General features: G+C 44.2%; 1 protein-coding gene across 1 annotated transcript in view; it reads left to right on the top strand.

Moving 5' to 3' along the window:
- Positions 1-332: 332 nt before the first annotated feature.
- nek11 (NIMA-related kinase 11) overlaps positions 333-16,481 on the top strand; it is a 316,688-nt gene continuing 300,539 nt past the window's right edge. Inside the window, exons 1-2 of the mRNA XM_078535823.1 lie at positions 333-468; positions 974-1,229. Coding sequence (XP_078391949.1) covers positions 1,063-1,229 — 167 coding nt within the window. The 5' untranslated portion in view covers positions 333-468; positions 974-1,062. The remainder of the gene's footprint in view (positions 469-973; positions 1,230-16,481) is intronic.

The raw sequence follows: 16,481 nt of genomic DNA, 5'->3' as shown, positions 1-16,481 counted from the left end.
GCAGGTCTGGAAACATCTGCAGAGAGAGAAACAGAGTTAATGTTTCAATTCGAGGACCTATCATCAGCCACAGTTAATATAAAATTGCCTAATACAAATCATCCCAACACACCTTAGTAAGTGGCTGCTGCACATACTCGCACTGCACTTTTTTCCACAGTTGTTCACCAGTTATTCACGCTGTCATACATGCAGTGCTTAACCGTCAGAAACAATTATGAATTGCATATCAGTTCGGGGGGGTGGAGGCATTTATGTGTGGGGAAAGATGTGGAGGGGAGGATTTGGGGGATGGTGAAGAGGTGGGCAGAGGATTTGCGCGCACCAGATTGCGATTTTACTCCAGGTTCATGTTAATGGGCAAAAGGTTATAGGCTGCCGAACACAGGTGGAAAACTCGAGCCCAAACAGAATCTGTGCTATTGAGAGGTGCTGTGACTGAGTTTCCTGTTAGCAGTTCTTATACTGGTAGATCTTAATGCTTAATGGTAGTTGCATTACACCTGCATTAGTAAAGAATAGCAGTTAGTGTTTAAGGGGTAGATTGGACATTAAGGATTGCAGAAATCTACTTCTCTCTTCACAAAAGAATGGTTGCCATTTGAGGTGAAACAGTCCAATTAAAATTTCTGATTTTTTTTCAAAAATAACACACAACTTAAACATCTACATGATTTCATAGAACACTGCACTGAAAGTCATTGAATATAATTTCTGTTACACTTGTGAATTACTTCATCGTTTGTGAACTGTTTCATCTTATTCAGTGATGGAATAATTGGTGCATTCAGTTTCTATCCCCTAAATGGTTTGCTGTTCCCGATTCTTAGCTACAAGTTATAATAATTTTCTAGCATTAGATTTTGTATTGTTACTCTATCAATTTAGCACTTATGTTAGTTTTAAGAGCTATTTGAAGTATTCAATCCTTTGACTGTGTCAACTGAGCTTGCTTGGCATTTGGTTGTTCCAGCAGGTGTTTGGGAGGCTCTATATGTGGGAGCGTAAAAATAAAGCATACTGGAAGAAAGCTGTCAATCTACACTCAGTGAGAGGGGAAACATGCCTAAGTTCCAAGAAGCCACAAAAAGTGTTACAAACACTTTAGCAGCAGTCTGCACTGAGTCACCGATTGCAGGAAGATACCAGGTACAAGAGAAACTTGGGAGAGGCAGTTTTGGGATGGTTTATCTCGTACTGGATAAGAAATCCCGAAAAGGAGAAGAGCTGTAAGTTGAAGCTTTACACCTTTAAGAAGTGGTCACAGTACATGGTCATTAGTCATAGCTATAACTAAGAAAGATTACTAAGTAGTTATGTATGGGTGCTGGATAGTACATGAATGAAAATGTTATACAATGTGTGTGTGTGTGTGTGTGTGTGTGTGTTTGTTTTGTTGGAGCCGACTAAAGATAAACCTTTTATTACTGAACAATCAAAATGAAGGATATCACTAAGGTTAAGTGGGGAAAAAAAAATGTTTGAGTGTGTTCGAATATCTCAGACTTTCCTTTGTGTCAATTTGAAGAATATTGATTCTTTATTGGAATCGATGCTGTTTTCCCTGGCTGGAGAGTCTAAATCTAGGGACTATTGTTTCGTGTTAAGGGTTCAGCCTTTTTTGACTGCGATGAGGTGATATTTCTGCACTCAGGAGGTCGTAAATCTTAGGAATTCTCTGTCCGAGAGGGATTCGGATGCTTCAGTCAATGAGAATATTCAAGACTGACATCGATAGATTGGGTGGGAAAGTAGAATTTAAGTTGAGGATCAGCAATGATATGGCGGACCTGGATCAAGGAACCATATAGCCTGCTCCTGCTCCCATTTCTTATGCTGTTAGACTGAAGTATCAAACAATTTCTCCTCCAAAGTCATGCCATAAAGGCATCCCTGGTATTTTTTTTAACAATGTGGTTCTACATTTTCTCATGTATGGCCGGTTTAAGGCCGGCTAACATAGCAATGCAGCACATTGGAGTACTAGGTGGGTTTTGCCTGTTTGATTTTCTGCAGTTCCTGCCCTTTCTTTGTTGATTTCCTCTCCGAATTGTGCGCATGAGCGTCTGGCTTTCCCTGGAGAGGAGGGAAAACCTGAAGGACCCTGATTCCCAGGTTATTCCTGTTCATCACTTAACAGCCAGTTGGGAATAATATTGATCCACCTGGTACTTTCAGCCAGAGTTGTTACTATATGTAATATATATATTTTATTTTAAAATCTGCTGATGATATAAAGCAGATTATCAGTTTCACTACATAATCTAATGGTATTTAACAGCTTGACATTTGCATTTTGCTACAGAACTGGTTTCCTTGTATAAGCAATGTGCCTGAGTCAGAAGATAATAGTAAGAAAGATTAATCATTTAGTTTACTTTCCATCATTTGATGTTTCAAGTTCCCTGGTAAAATATTAGACCTTGGGCCATTTTTAACGTAAGCAAATAAACCAATTAGTGGGAGTAAGCGATGTAACAATATCTTTTACATTTAAATCCAGTTAATAGGGAGATGAGACTAGGTTTGTGATGGCTAGACATTGAGGTAAAACTGATATTTTCATCATGTTTTTTCATGTCAAAAAAAGTAAAATCAGCAGAAGCTCTTTGTGGATATTTTTAGGAATTCTACCTTGCCATGTAGCGAGGAAGTAGTCTCTGGTTTGTGGTAATTATAACTATGCCAAGACATGATTTCAGTTCCAAAATGTTTGACACGGAGTTAACAATCTTAGCTGTGCTACCATGGAAACATATGAAGGGAAGGCCAGAGGGTGACCAATTAGGGCATGGGAGTAAAATCCTCATGGGAAGTAAAACCCTTATTGAAATGTTTTGTTCGAAATGGATTTGAGCTGTATATTTGCTACGTACCTGTTATGTAAGTGCATTTTATAGGTCTTTTGTGTGAGAGGTTTTCCATGCTTGTGGAAAGGCGACCAATAAACAAAATATCTCATCTCAAAGGTTCTTTACAAAGAATCCAATTACAGGAACTTCAAATCCTAATTATAAAGTAATTCCTGGGTAAACATTTCTGTTGTAACATCAGATTATGTGCATCTAAAAACAGGGTCACGTGGGTGCAATACTTGAGAATGAAAAATGATTGGCTGTAATTAGTTGATGGCGTTTTCATCACTCCCCATTTTCCTGGTGCTACCCTTTCTATATATTTTAAAAAAACTCAATTTGTGATTTAATTCTTAATGGCACCAGTGAGAGTCATCTGCAGCAAAACACTTCAACCAAAAATGGTTTCCCTTCCCTCTCCCCTAGTCAGCAACTTGCTCATGTGCGAGTGTAAAATGGTTTGGTAAAGTGTCTTTGCACTGGCAGGCTGTTTGTTCATCTGGAGACATCACAGTAGCAGCTGCTACTGTTTTCACCTGACATTCACACAAGCAAAAGTAAAATACTGCAGATGCTGGCAATCTGAAATGAAAACAGAAAGTGCTGGAAATACCCAGCAGGTCAGGCGGCATCTGTGAAAAGAGGAACAGAGTTAGTGTTTCAGGTCGATGACCTATAGTCAGTTTTGATGAAAAGTCATTGACAGGAAATGTTAACTCTGTTTCTCTCCCCACGGATGCTGCCTGACCTACTGAGGATTCACACAAGCACTCTCCCTAACAGATGCCATTGACAACAATCCATGTTTTATCCCCCCTTTGCTAGACTCGGACACACAAGCCAATGTAGCACATCACTGATTGTGGCTGTTGTGTGTGCCTTGTCAAGAAAAGAAGAAATTGTACTATTTTTCTTCTGTTAATAACCCTGTCATATTTCTTCAGTACAGGAAGACAGTAAATATGGTAATTGCGGTAAGAGCCAGAGTGATTGCAAGAACCTAAAGCCAACAGTAAGAAATGGTTTTGATGTGTTAATGAACCAAGAGGAACCTCAATCAGAGTTTTACCTAAAACAGTAACAGGAGTGGTTTTGAACTGAGTTGTTTTAGTTCAAAGGGGGATATATGCAGGTTGTAAAAAGGTATAAATAAATAAGGCAAAGTTAGGGTGAGTTCATGAAGTGTTTTGTCACTTCTTAACAATTAAGAATGCACAGACAAACACACACACACACACAGCAATCTGCTTCTGAACCCCAACTTCCTGTGTAAAAAAACAGAAGGCTCCTTTATTCCTTATTCTACACCAGAGGGCAATACATCCTCAACTTAGCACATCCTACTGTCGGGTTTTTTATATAGCACTTTTTAACTAAATTGTCTTTTTACAAAAAAGCACAAACGTTAAACACAAACATCACAGTTTATCTTTTTTTAAACCTAAGAGCTAAAGTAAAGGAGAATCTAATCAAGTCTGGGAAGAAAGCATTTCTAAACAGACCGGTTGAGACAATAGAGAGATCAAAGGGAAGGAATGCCTTTAAGGAAATACTGAAGCCTATGTGAGGGGGTAGCTGTTTAGATCTCCCAGAAGACAGCAGGATAGCTCGTCAGAACTCCCAGAAGACAGTGTGCACATGACCAGACCTGAAGATCCAGTTGTTTTCAGCCTCAGAGGACACCCCAAGAGAAAAAGGCACTGTGGGTAAAAATTACTGGAATTCTATAGATTTTGAAATCTATAAGGATAGTTGCTGAACAGAAAAGGGGACGGTTAGCTCTGAGGGTAGTTAAGATACGATTTTGTGGAACTGTTTTAAAGTACTGTTTACTAGGTGAAGCCATTCTTGTATTTAAGTGTAATTGTGTTTTTTTTGCTCTATTTTCTTTTAATCAACATTCACTCTACTATAAAATCATCACAAGTAGTCGGGGACATCATTTCCTGATTTCAGAACCTCTCCTCGTACTTTCCAAATTGCAAAATCCATTTTGGCAGCTGTTTCAAGTTTCCCCCTGGCATTTGGGCAACTCGGCATTTACCATCAGCCGTGCATTAATAGCCTTAATGTCATTGTAACGTAAAGATGCTCTGCAGAACAAGGGTTAACGTGGGACTGGAGAAAAGCACTGCTCAAGGTATGATGTATAGAATCACATGGTAATAGGTTCAGAGAACAGTCTAGAAGGAACCTGCATGGGAGCAGCACCATGCATGGCAGTAACTGGGATCTCCACATAGTTAAGGATTACCAATAAATGGTTCATGTTTAAACATACAAGGAGGTGTCAGCTGTGGCTCAGTTCATAGCCTTTGAATCAGAGGGTTGTGGGTTCATGTCCCACTCCCGGAAACCAAGAACTGTGATTGTACTTGAAAGAGTTGCAATCTGTGACTGTTGATAACTCGAAAGAATTTTAAACATACAAGTCTCAAAATCTCATCAATGAGACACCAACCAAACCCATAACACAATAGTGGCAGAGAGCACAGGCAAGGAATGAACGAGGCATCTTATGGCTGGTGTGTTATATTACTGAGTCATTGAAAGAATAACCAAACCTCTTTCTTTTGAGAACTTACACACATTGTTACAATTCCCTTGTGCTCCTATGCCCTGCAATGACTGCCTCACTCACATTCAGGGAACCCTGGGAGCAGATATCTTGCCCAACCGCACTCCATCTCCCAAAAAAATGAACAAGTGTTGTGACTTTGTACCAGCGCGGTAATCATAGACATGCACAGGAAATACCAGCCCTGGCTTATGTAATTGTTCTGTTTAAAAGGAGGGTAGCACTTCCGTGCCCTAGATTTTTAATTTTGACACCTATAACATTTGTAGTAAGAAATTGTAAAAATTGGCATTACATTTGAGAATTTATACACCCTTCCTCAAACACAGGCTCAGGAATTGCTGTACTGAAAGTTAATTCTAATTAGTTCCGTTGGGAGATTGTTAGGAGTTTAAATATCGCACACCGATGTCTTCTCCAACCTAACCTTTTGGTAAAATTGCTCATCACTGGTACCATTCTGGTGATTCCCTCTCAAAGACCATCACATCATTCCTAAAGCGAGGTGACCAGAGCTGGATGCAATAGTCTATTTGTGGCTGGACCAGAGCTTCATAAAGCTGTGGCATAGCTTCTCTACTCACTACCTCTATTTGTGAGGCCCAAGATCCCATAGGCTTTGCTAATTACTTGCTCAATATGTCCTGCCACCTTCAAGGATCTGTGCGCATGGACCACAAGATCCTTCTGTCCCTGTACACTCTATAGGAGTTGGCCATTCGGCCCCTTGAGCCTGTTCCGCCTTTCAACGAAATCATGGCTGACCTTCTACCTCAAAGCCACTTTCCCACACGATCCCCGTATCCCTTGATCTCTTTAATATCTAGAAATCTATCGACCTCTGTCTTGAACATGCTCAATGACTGAGCCTCCACAGCCCCCTGGGTAGAGAATTCCAAAGATTCACCAACCTCTTAGTGAAGAAATCCCGTCTCAGTCCTGATTGGCTTACTCATGTTGGTGCAGAGCTTGTTGATGCAATTCATCTGATGCCACTGGATAAATTAAAATTCATCCAAAGTACTTCTCTGTCGCAGAGCCACTAGAGTCATTATGGCACGGAAGGAGACCATTCAGCCCACCAAGTCCATACCAGAATAAATTAAGCAGTAGTTGCAGTAAATTGAGCATCTAAATGATATTATTGATACTGAGACTCTTTTCCACTTCAACAAGTCTTTACAAGTGCTGTGCAAAGCCTACTCTGTACTCAATTGGTAAGAACAGGGCTAGAACTTGACAATGATTGTGGAAAAAGAGAAAATGGAAATACTTAACAGGGCAACCAACATCTGTAGAGAAACAGAAGTTGGTCAGGCAACCTCCTTTCAGGTCTAGGACAGAAACTGGGGTTGTTCTCCTGGCAGCGAAGGAGGTTGAGGGGAGATTTGATAGAGTTATACAAAACTTTGACAGGTTTAGATAAGGTAGACAATGAAGAGCTGTTCCCATTGGCTGATTATATAAGGACGAGGGGGACACATATTTGAGATTTTGGGCAAAAAATATGGGGGGGGTGGGGGGTGGGAATGAGAGGAAGAACCTTTTTGCTCAGCGAGGAGTAATGACCTGGAACTCGCTGCCCACGAGGGCAGTGGAAGCGGAGATGATGAATGATTTCAAAAGAAAATTGGATAGGCACTAGAGGGAAATAAACTTTTGGGGCTGCAGGAATAGAGCAGGCGAATGGGACTGACTGCATTGCTCTACAGAGAGCCAGCATGGACTTGATGAGCTGAATGGCCTCCATCTGTGCCATAATGACTCTATGGCTCTATGTCCAGTTATGGCATCCATTATCTAGGTTCCAGAAGTTTAAATTTAATTTTGGGCCTTCTTTGTAGCTGGTATAAAAGAGATGCTGGTGAAGGCCCGGCCCAAGCCATTGTGCTTTACACTTTGGACCAAGAACGCTACAACGCATAAAGAGAGAAGGGAAAAGAAATTTAAGTGGAGGATGACCCAGAATGATGGGCTTCCAGGTAAAGTCTGAGTGCAGCTGTGTTCCTGCTCATGAACAGAGTTAAAGGAGAGGACGTCCTGGATGGGAGCAAAACAAAATGGAGGTGTCAGGATGGCGGGGTAGAAGGTTGTTGTCTGACTTCCGTTACATGGCTTTGTAGCGATCGATGTGTGGCCTACAGGACCTGCAAAATTTATGGAAAAGAAGCGTAAAAAACTGCCTTTTAAAAAATTGTTCCTAGATAGCTGCCAAACTGGTATAGAGGGAGGCGTTCCATTAACGCTTGGTGTACTTCCAATAGTTGAGCAGATGTGACGAGTAGGAAATTCCTAATTCTTTGGTTGTAGATGTGTTGATTCCTTTGTGAATACTGCTGCGGTTTGGTTCACACAGACACTTGAGGTCTAACTTGTCTTTAAGTAGGTGACATTTGCCAAACGTGACAACGTTCTTGAAGTCAAGTTTTGTGTACACCATCAGGGTTCGTAGAATAATTTTCAGAGAGGAGATAACGTGGTGAAATTTGGGGGCAAGTTGATAAATATTACAATTGCATTGGCTGTTATTCCATCCTTTTTTATAATTAAACTCTGGCCTGGTATTTATCTTACAAATCATTTGAATATGTCAGCTACCTAGAGGGGTCCATATTATTTTCAGAGCAACCTTCTGATTTGGGAACTCTATCTAGTTTTAGTTCCTGAATAGCTCCAGAGAACAGAATAACAATGGCTTGATATTTTGACAGTGAGATGGAAAGAATGCTTAAGTGCACTTCATCTGCTGGTTTGTGTGTCCCAGTGCTGTATGAGGGGTGCTGACCCTAAACCCTCCTCTGTTTAATTTGTTTTAAAATAAAAACCAAGCACGATTAGGTTTTTTTGTTATTTAATATGAACTGATGTACATTTTTGGCAAAACAGCCTTTTTAATTCACCAATCCAATCATTTTCCTTGCATGAGTTTGCCAGGGCAGAAATGTCCCCTTTGGTATTAAAGGCACCATTAAAAAGGAGTGTTGTTACTTCATATAAACATTATGACCGAGTTTGTTTGAATAAATAAGGAGGAACGGGAATTGGTAACCGGAGACGAAGGGTGGAATTGTCCCAGATTTGCACTAAGTGTGGCAGTGGGTGGGGAAAAGGACGCTCTCATTTGCCCGCCATGCCATCACCTCGCCACTTCATCTCGCCGGCCACCATGTTCAAAGTGCAGCCGCGCGCACACCTCTCAGTGCTCCCAGCCCAGGACTGCCACACAGAAGACAGGATGGCCCCGAAAGGCAAAAAGACTCCAAACCACCCCCCCTCCCAGTTTAGTGACGTATCCCTCGAGCGCCTTTTGGACGCTCTGGAGGCCCACTGTAATATCCTCTACCTCCTCTCTGGCCGCAGGAGGGGCAGCGGCATCACCAATTCAGCATGGGAGGCGATGGCAGTGGTGGTCAGCGCCAGTGCCCTGCAAAAGAGGACAGCCACCCAGTGCTGCTACAGGATGAATGGTCTCATCTGTTCCGCCAGGGTAACTCAATCTCCTCATCAGTCTCAACTCACACACTCACAAACCCATCACACATCCACAGGGATCTCACACCTCAAAGGGACAATGCCACTAACTCTCACACACACCCTCACATCTCCATCAGGCTCTTATCCTCTCGAGCTCACGTCCTCATCCTGTCCATAGCTCTGCTCAGCACACAAACATTCCACACAGTGACCTGCTCACACTCTCTCCATCTGTTTTCATGCAGGAGAAGCTGGCTCACAGCGGCAGGGTGAGGTCCCAGACTTGGGGTGGAGTGGCCCACATTAGGCCCCTCACTCACTTTGAGGAGTGTGCCATCATGCTGACTGGTGAGGACGTGGACTGTGCCTGCGGTGATGGGGGAGGTTGGCAGCAAACACCCTCGTGAGGATCCTGCACCACATCATCCCCCTCTTAACGCAACTGTGAGTGCTCTCTCGCCTGTTTTGACTCTGCTGCCATGCATTCATTATCTCTACTTTGGTTCACAGGGAGCTCTGCCGAGTGACCGACACCCTCACCCAGCCAGTCCCTCAGCTCCATCCACATCCTCACCTCCAGCCAAAAGGACACCTCCTCCATTGGAGAGCTGGAAATAAGCAGCCTGGAAGACCCATTACAACGCTTACCCAGACCCTCCACCAGCGCAGAGACACACCTCGGTGGGACCTGGATCTAGAGTAGGCTCGGGTTCACAATCTGGTGGTCACTGCACGGATACATGTCCGCTACAAGAGGAGGCAGGTTCGGCTGAGCCCCCTGGCACTCAGAGGGCTGCTGGGGATTAGGCATCTGTGAAGCCCGAGTCAGATGATGAGCCTCTGGACTTGGCCTCCCACCTAATCCTGGAGAGTCAACAGAAGGCAGGGGAACATCACACAGAGTTGGTGGGAGCCTTCAGCAGAGTGGCACATGAGGCAGAGGAGTGCGTCTGCCTGCTCTCTGATGAAGTGGTGCCCACACGTGCGCGTATGGAGGTCTCCATGGGGAGGATGGTGGATGCCATGGAGATCCTGGTCCAGCAGGATGCGGAGATGTGTGCAGACCTGCACTGCATCATGGGAGCCATGGGTGAGTTCCTGCAGTGGCAACGTGAGAGGGAAACGGGGCATCTCAATGTCCCTCCAGGTGCTCCTTCCCCTCAAGGAGTCAGGCCGGGGCTCCCGGGCACCCAAAGGGAGGAGGAGTGGAAGTTGGACACCCCTGGGTCATCCATTTAATAATCTGAGAGGCTGTCCACTCCCTCTGAGTCCCCTTTGCCTGGGAGCCCCTCAACCTCGCCCTCTGTCACTGCGGAGGGAGCAGCCGGCCAACGAGTGATTCTGGAGGGAGGAGTGTGTGTGTGGCAGGGCCTCTCGGAGACTCGTGGAAGCCTCTCCCACACACACGGATCCTTCACGTATCACACTCACCTCAATGTGCTGAGCATTTTCAATGCTGCCTCCTGGAGTTCACTTTCAGTTGTCCATCTGAGCTGACCCGCATCTCCGCCCAGCCACTGACCACACCCCCGTGCAGCACCTGATCTCACTCACCACGACTCTCGTTTCACTTTCGATTTAGACTGGATGTTCGGGGTTCAGCTTTTCATGCACTACCCCATCCTTCCCCCTCCCCCAGTTACCCATTTGCTTTCCCCATCACTGCTGACCCCTTCCCCCTCCCCCCACTACCGGCAATCACCTTCCAGCTCCCCTCCGTGACCTACCAACCACAACCCTTTTCTTTTGGGGATGTCCAGGTGAACGTGGATGTTCCCTTCCTTCCTGAAAATCCCAACCTCATCGGAGCCCTCCCTTGCACATTCACCTGGACATCCCCCCTCCCTCTCCAGACCGCTTCCTCCATTGGAACCTCTTCCCCCCCCTCCACAGTCCTCTCCTTTCCCAGACTCCAACCCCCGCTTAGGCCTTCCCCCTTCCTGACTTCTTCAGGCACCCTTAATTCTTCCTCCACCCTTAGTCTTTGCCGCCTTCTGACTCTTTCCTCCAGCCTTACTCCTTCCCCCTCTCCGCATTCCTTCCTCACCCCAGACTCCCTCCGCTCTCCATACTCCTTCCCCCCTCTGAACTCCTTCCCTTACACCTTCCACCCCCCCTTACCCCTACCTCCCCAGTTGCCGTCTTCCCCCCTGTTATTGCCTTCTCCCTCTGTACTCCCTCCCTCCCTCCCTCCCCACCAACACCTTCATTCCCCCCTCCCAACCTCGCCCCATCCTGACACCATAATTCACCCCCCCAACCCCGTCCATGCTGACACCTCTTACTCTCCCAGTCAATCCTACCTCCCCCGATACATCTTCCTCTCCCAAACACAGCTGGACCTTCCTCTCCCACCCCCTCGACCATCATCCGTTGTGAGCAGATTCTCAACGGTGACTTTCCAACTTCCGTGAGCAGAGCCATGTCCATGAGAATCCACCCAGCAGCCGCGGGTGTTCCTCCAGAGTGTTGTTGCTGTCGGGCTTCAGCATCTTCTGCTCCTCGGGTGTCCGCGATGTGAGCAAGACCCTGGCGGTAAGTCCGACTTCTGCACGTCACACTTATCAAGACGTGTTCTGCACCGGTGTGTAATCACACGGACATGGGCGGACGATCAAGCTGCGGGAGGGAAGGTGGGGGATGAGTCTGGCGGGCTGGCCTTATAACGATACGTTGATGTATTACAATGAGGCTCCCGATGTCCGATGGCGGGAAACACGGCTGTGATCGATGGGCTGAGCGGACGATCGCAAACTGGTTTCACGACGTTGTGAAACCGCTTTCTGGCCTTTTGCCATATTGTCCGCTCACGGCGCTGAGCATGCCCAACGCCAACGGACACGGAAAATTCCGCCCAAAGAGCTAAAATAATTGGCAAAAAAAAATAGAGATGGCATGAGGAAACATTTTTTTTACACAAAGACTTGTTATAAACTGGCATAGACTCTCTGCAGAGTCTGGTGGAAGCAGATTCAACATCAACTTTCAAAAAGGAATTGGCTAAATACTAGAAGGGGAAAAAAATTGCAGGGACATGGGGTAGGAGCCAGGGACTGGGGCTAATTGGATAGCTCTTTCAAAGAGCTTGCAAAGGCTAGACTGGCCAAATGGCCTCCCTCTGTGCTGTATCGCTGTATGAACCTGTGATCTCTCAATGCCTCAAGTGCCTCTTTGCATACAGTTAGTTACTTTGAAGTGTAATCACAGCGAAATAGACAGCCCTTTTCTGCATAGCAAGATCCAACACGCCCCGCAATGGTAAAGGCCGATTTATCTGCTTTTTCTTAATTCATTCATGGGACGTGGGCATGCTGCAGAGACCAGCATTTATAATCCTTTCCTCATTGAGAAGATGATGGTCAGCTGCCTTGAAAACAACTGAGTGGCTTATTAGCTCAGGGGCCGGTTAAAAGCCAAATGCATTATTGTGGGCCTGGAATCAGGCATATGTAGATCACACTGGGTAAGAATGGCAAGTTTCCTTCCCTGAAGGATGTTCGGTTTTTATGACAATCCAGTTGTTCCATGACCACCGTTACTGATATTAGTTTTCTTCCTATTCCTGCTATATTCAATTAACTGAATGTAAATTGCCCATGATGAATTTGATTTTAGGATTCTGGATCATGAGTCGATTAGTCCAGGGCTCTGGATTACTGGTGCAGTAGCATAATAACCACCGCTCCCATCAGGTATATTTTGGTAGGGGTTCAAGGAGGAATATTAGTCAGGGCTGCTAAGGTTGCAGTCCTGTCACAATGAAGTGCATGCTGTAGTTGTAAGTGAGAGCTGTTGTTACTAACTGGGGATGGTTAGGGCATTATTCTTAAGTATATATAAGAACCGGTTTCCACCAATGTGGGGTAGGAAAAGGGAGTTTGTGTTCTCGGTTTTGTGAATAAACCTATGTTAAGGAAAGACTGGCTCCAGATTCCTCCTTTACTCAGTAAATGAGCAGTGATTTATAACAAGGACTCTGTGTGAACATCCTACTCACCCAGTGGTGCCATAGGATCTTTGATGTTCCCCTGAACCACTGGGTCAGGTAAGCGGGCCTTGGTTTAATGCCTTGTCTCAGGGGACGATGTTCCTACAGAAAAGCAACATTTCCTCAGTGCCATCTCATTCCAAGCTTGTACTCCAGGTGCAAATTTTAGTCAGTACATGTCATTACACTAATGCATCGCTTGCTAATATAACATTTCCCCCTGGCTTATTACAACTGGAGTCAGGACAATGCCACCAATAAACTGACTAGTGCATCCCTCAGGTGGGCTATTGGAATCAGTACCTAGGAACTCAGTGACACTCGGAGGGTCTGGATGCTTGTTATGTTATGAGGGAAGAGGGAGTTAGTTACAGAATTATATGGGAGGCTGCCTGTAACTGTCACAGTTATTCCCCCCCCAGCAATCCTCATAATAAAATTCCCACATTTGAGCAAAGCACAGCTGCTCACTGCTTTCCCCACAGCTCCATCACAGTGTTATCTGTACAAGTGTATTGAGCCAAAGGATTGTTTTCAAAATCCTTTGCATTGCTGACGGTTACATATACATAGGATATATGTCACAGCAATAGGCTATTCAAACCAACCAGGCTATGCCTACCTTAATGGTGCACTCAAGCCTCCTCCCATCTTTCCTCATCTAACTCTTTTCCCTTCTCCCTCATATGCTTGTCCATTTGCCCCTAAAATACATCTGTACTATTCATCTCAACCACTCCATGAGGTAGTGAGTTCTACATTCTCTCACCACGCTTTAGGTAAAGATGTTTTTTCTCAGTTCCCTATTGGATGACTATTTTATATTAACGGCCTCTAGGTATGCTCTTCCCCACAAGAGGAAACACACTCTCTGTGTGTTTATCAAAATGGGTTGAAATATAGCACGGAGCACGGAGTGAGTACATTTACCTTTTTCCTTACAGTCAGACTGCCTGATATTTTTCACTGCTGAATCACAACTTTCTCCAATAAGGAAGATCAAAACCGTCACGCTTAGCCGCATCCCTCCTCCCCAGTCTCAACTGTACTGTGCAAAATCTTGGCATCTCCTTTGACCATGAGCTCTGCTTCAAAACATCCTATTCATTACCAGAACTGTTTATTTCCATCTCTGCATAATGTCCTGCCTTCACCTCACCTTCTGCACCTCCACCATTGAAATCCTTGCCCGTTCCATTGTCACCCCCAGGCTGTATTTCTCTAATTTGCTCCTCATTGGCTTCCTAATCTCCACATTCCACATACTCCAAAACTAACTGTATCCTATCCCACACTAAATACTGTTTGCCTGTCATCCCTGTCCTCACTGACCTACACTGGTTCTTAGTTGTATATTAACTGAGTGCTTAATTGTATTCAGGCAGCGGGCACTGACTATTATATATACATTATAGGAGCAGAGTAATTCTTGCATTGAAGGTGCAGAATATGTAATGTATATCTCTGAAAATAAAATTTTGTAATTGTATATAGACTAGGCTTTAGTTCTATCCTTCTCCATCTGATTATCTAAGTTGTAACACCCGGTGCATTAAATTTAAAACACTAATTTTCAAACTCCTACATTATAACTCTACAACCTCGCCCAGTCTCTTAAAGGACAGGAGGAGGCCATTTACCTCCTCAAGCCTGTGCTGCCATTCAATGAGATCATGACTTATCTGTGAACTAACTCCTTTAAATACCTCTGGTTAACAAAAATCTAACAATCGCAGTCTTAAAATTGACAATCGATCCAGCATCCATTGCCAATGCAGAAGAGAGTTCCAACTTATCACCCTTTGCGTTTCACTCCTGAAAGGTCTATGTTAATAGGAACCAGGCCTGTTGGTGAAGTCAAAACCAAGACATGAAGCTTTTCTTTATTGAGAGAGTCGACTGACTTTATTCAGTCTCACAGCCTCCTCCCACTCAAACCAGTGTCCCAGCTCCTATTTATATGTGCTTAAAGTACTTAATTAAACAATGCCTCTCATCTGCTATACCCTAACAATATAATTAACTTACCATTAACAGTGTGGCTCTAATTTTCAGATAATGCTGCCTAGTCCTGGATTCGCCAACAAATGGAAATAGTTTCTCCCAGTCTACCCTATCAGCTCCCCTTAATACCTTGAAAACTTTGATCAAATCACCCCTTAACCTTCTAAACTCCTAGGAATACAACCCACATTTGTGTAATCTTTCTTTGTAATGTAAACCATGGAGTCCAGGTATCATTCTGGTAAATCTTTGCTGCACTCCATCCGAGGCCAGTAGGTCCTTCCTAAGGTATGGTGCCCAGAACTGCTTGCAGCCCCTCCATAATTTACTGTACCGTGACTTTTTTCATATGAGGTACATCAAACAACAGAAACTGTGGCAATACATTGGATTCTGTAAAATATAGTATAATTTTGAGAGTCACTGTCAAACTATGCATGAGATGCTGCAGGTGGGGGAGGGTGTGGACTTTAGGTGGGGTTGGGTGAAGATATGGATGGGGGTGCTTGTGGGCTGGGGTGGGGGGTGGGTGAGGAAGTGAGCTTATTTTTGGGAAAAAGGAGGGACTGGGCTGACAGATGTAATAATCTAAGTTAGCATTGGTGTAATTCTTAGCTGGGCTTGCAATGTGACTCATTTATGTTTGCTCGAAGCTACATAGAGTCATACGCAGGGACCGCTCTTCTGCAGGCAAATGGAACTTGTCCAGGCATGGCATTGAATTAAATGAAACATGGGGGAAGAATAGTTCCCTGGTGCATTCTCCATGGCAACACTTCAACCAATCAGAGTTAACTTGCCAACCAATCTCATGCTGTATAAATTGTTGCTCCCTTTGAAATTTGGTATTCTTGCCTCTGTCCTGATGATTGCAAAATGAAAAGTTTCAACAGCATGTCTCTTTTTTTTCCCGACAATGCCTTCCTTTTGCCCTTTCCTCCTTGCCCACAGATAAGGTAGACAAAGAAAAGTTATTCCCATTTGCCGATGGCAGAAGGACTAGGGGGACACAGATTTAAAGTTTTGGGAAAGAGATGCAGGGAGAATGTGAGGAAGAACATTTTTACACCTTAATAGTAATGACCTAGAACTCATGGCCTGTGAGGGTGGTGGAAGTGGAGATGATCAACGATTTCAAAATAAAATTGGATGGGCACTTGAGGGAAGTAACTTTTCAGGGCAATGGGGACTGAGTATCTTGCTCTACAGAGGACCGACATGGACTTGATGGGCCGAACAGTCTGCTGTTGTGCCGTAATGACTCCATTACTTGCTTAAAACCTATATACATCTCTAACATCATCTGGTTCTGATGAAAGATCATTAACTGAAATATTAACTCTATTTCTCTCTCTGTAGATGCTGCCTGACCTGCTGAGTGTTTTCTGTTTTTATTTCTAACATTGTAACCCATGGATGTCATTGGACTAAAACATGTGTGATCAATATTTCAGGAGTAATTACATGTAAAATAATGTTTTTCCTCAACACCAGTATGTCTTTGAGACAACAAGAAATAATGAAAAGATAAAAACAAAAAGCTAAAAGCTACTGCGGATGCTGGAAATCCAAAACAAAAACA

This window comes from Cetorhinus maximus, chromosome 3, assembly GCF_964194155.1.
Source record: "Cetorhinus maximus chromosome 3, sCetMax3.hap1.1, whole genome shotgun sequence".
NCBI classification, from domain to species: Eukaryota; Metazoa; Chordata; class Chondrichthyes; order Lamniformes; family Cetorhinidae; genus Cetorhinus; species Cetorhinus maximus.
The sequence above is the reverse complement of the archived record's forward strand: the minus strand, read 5'-3'. Positions and strand labels throughout refer to the sequence as shown.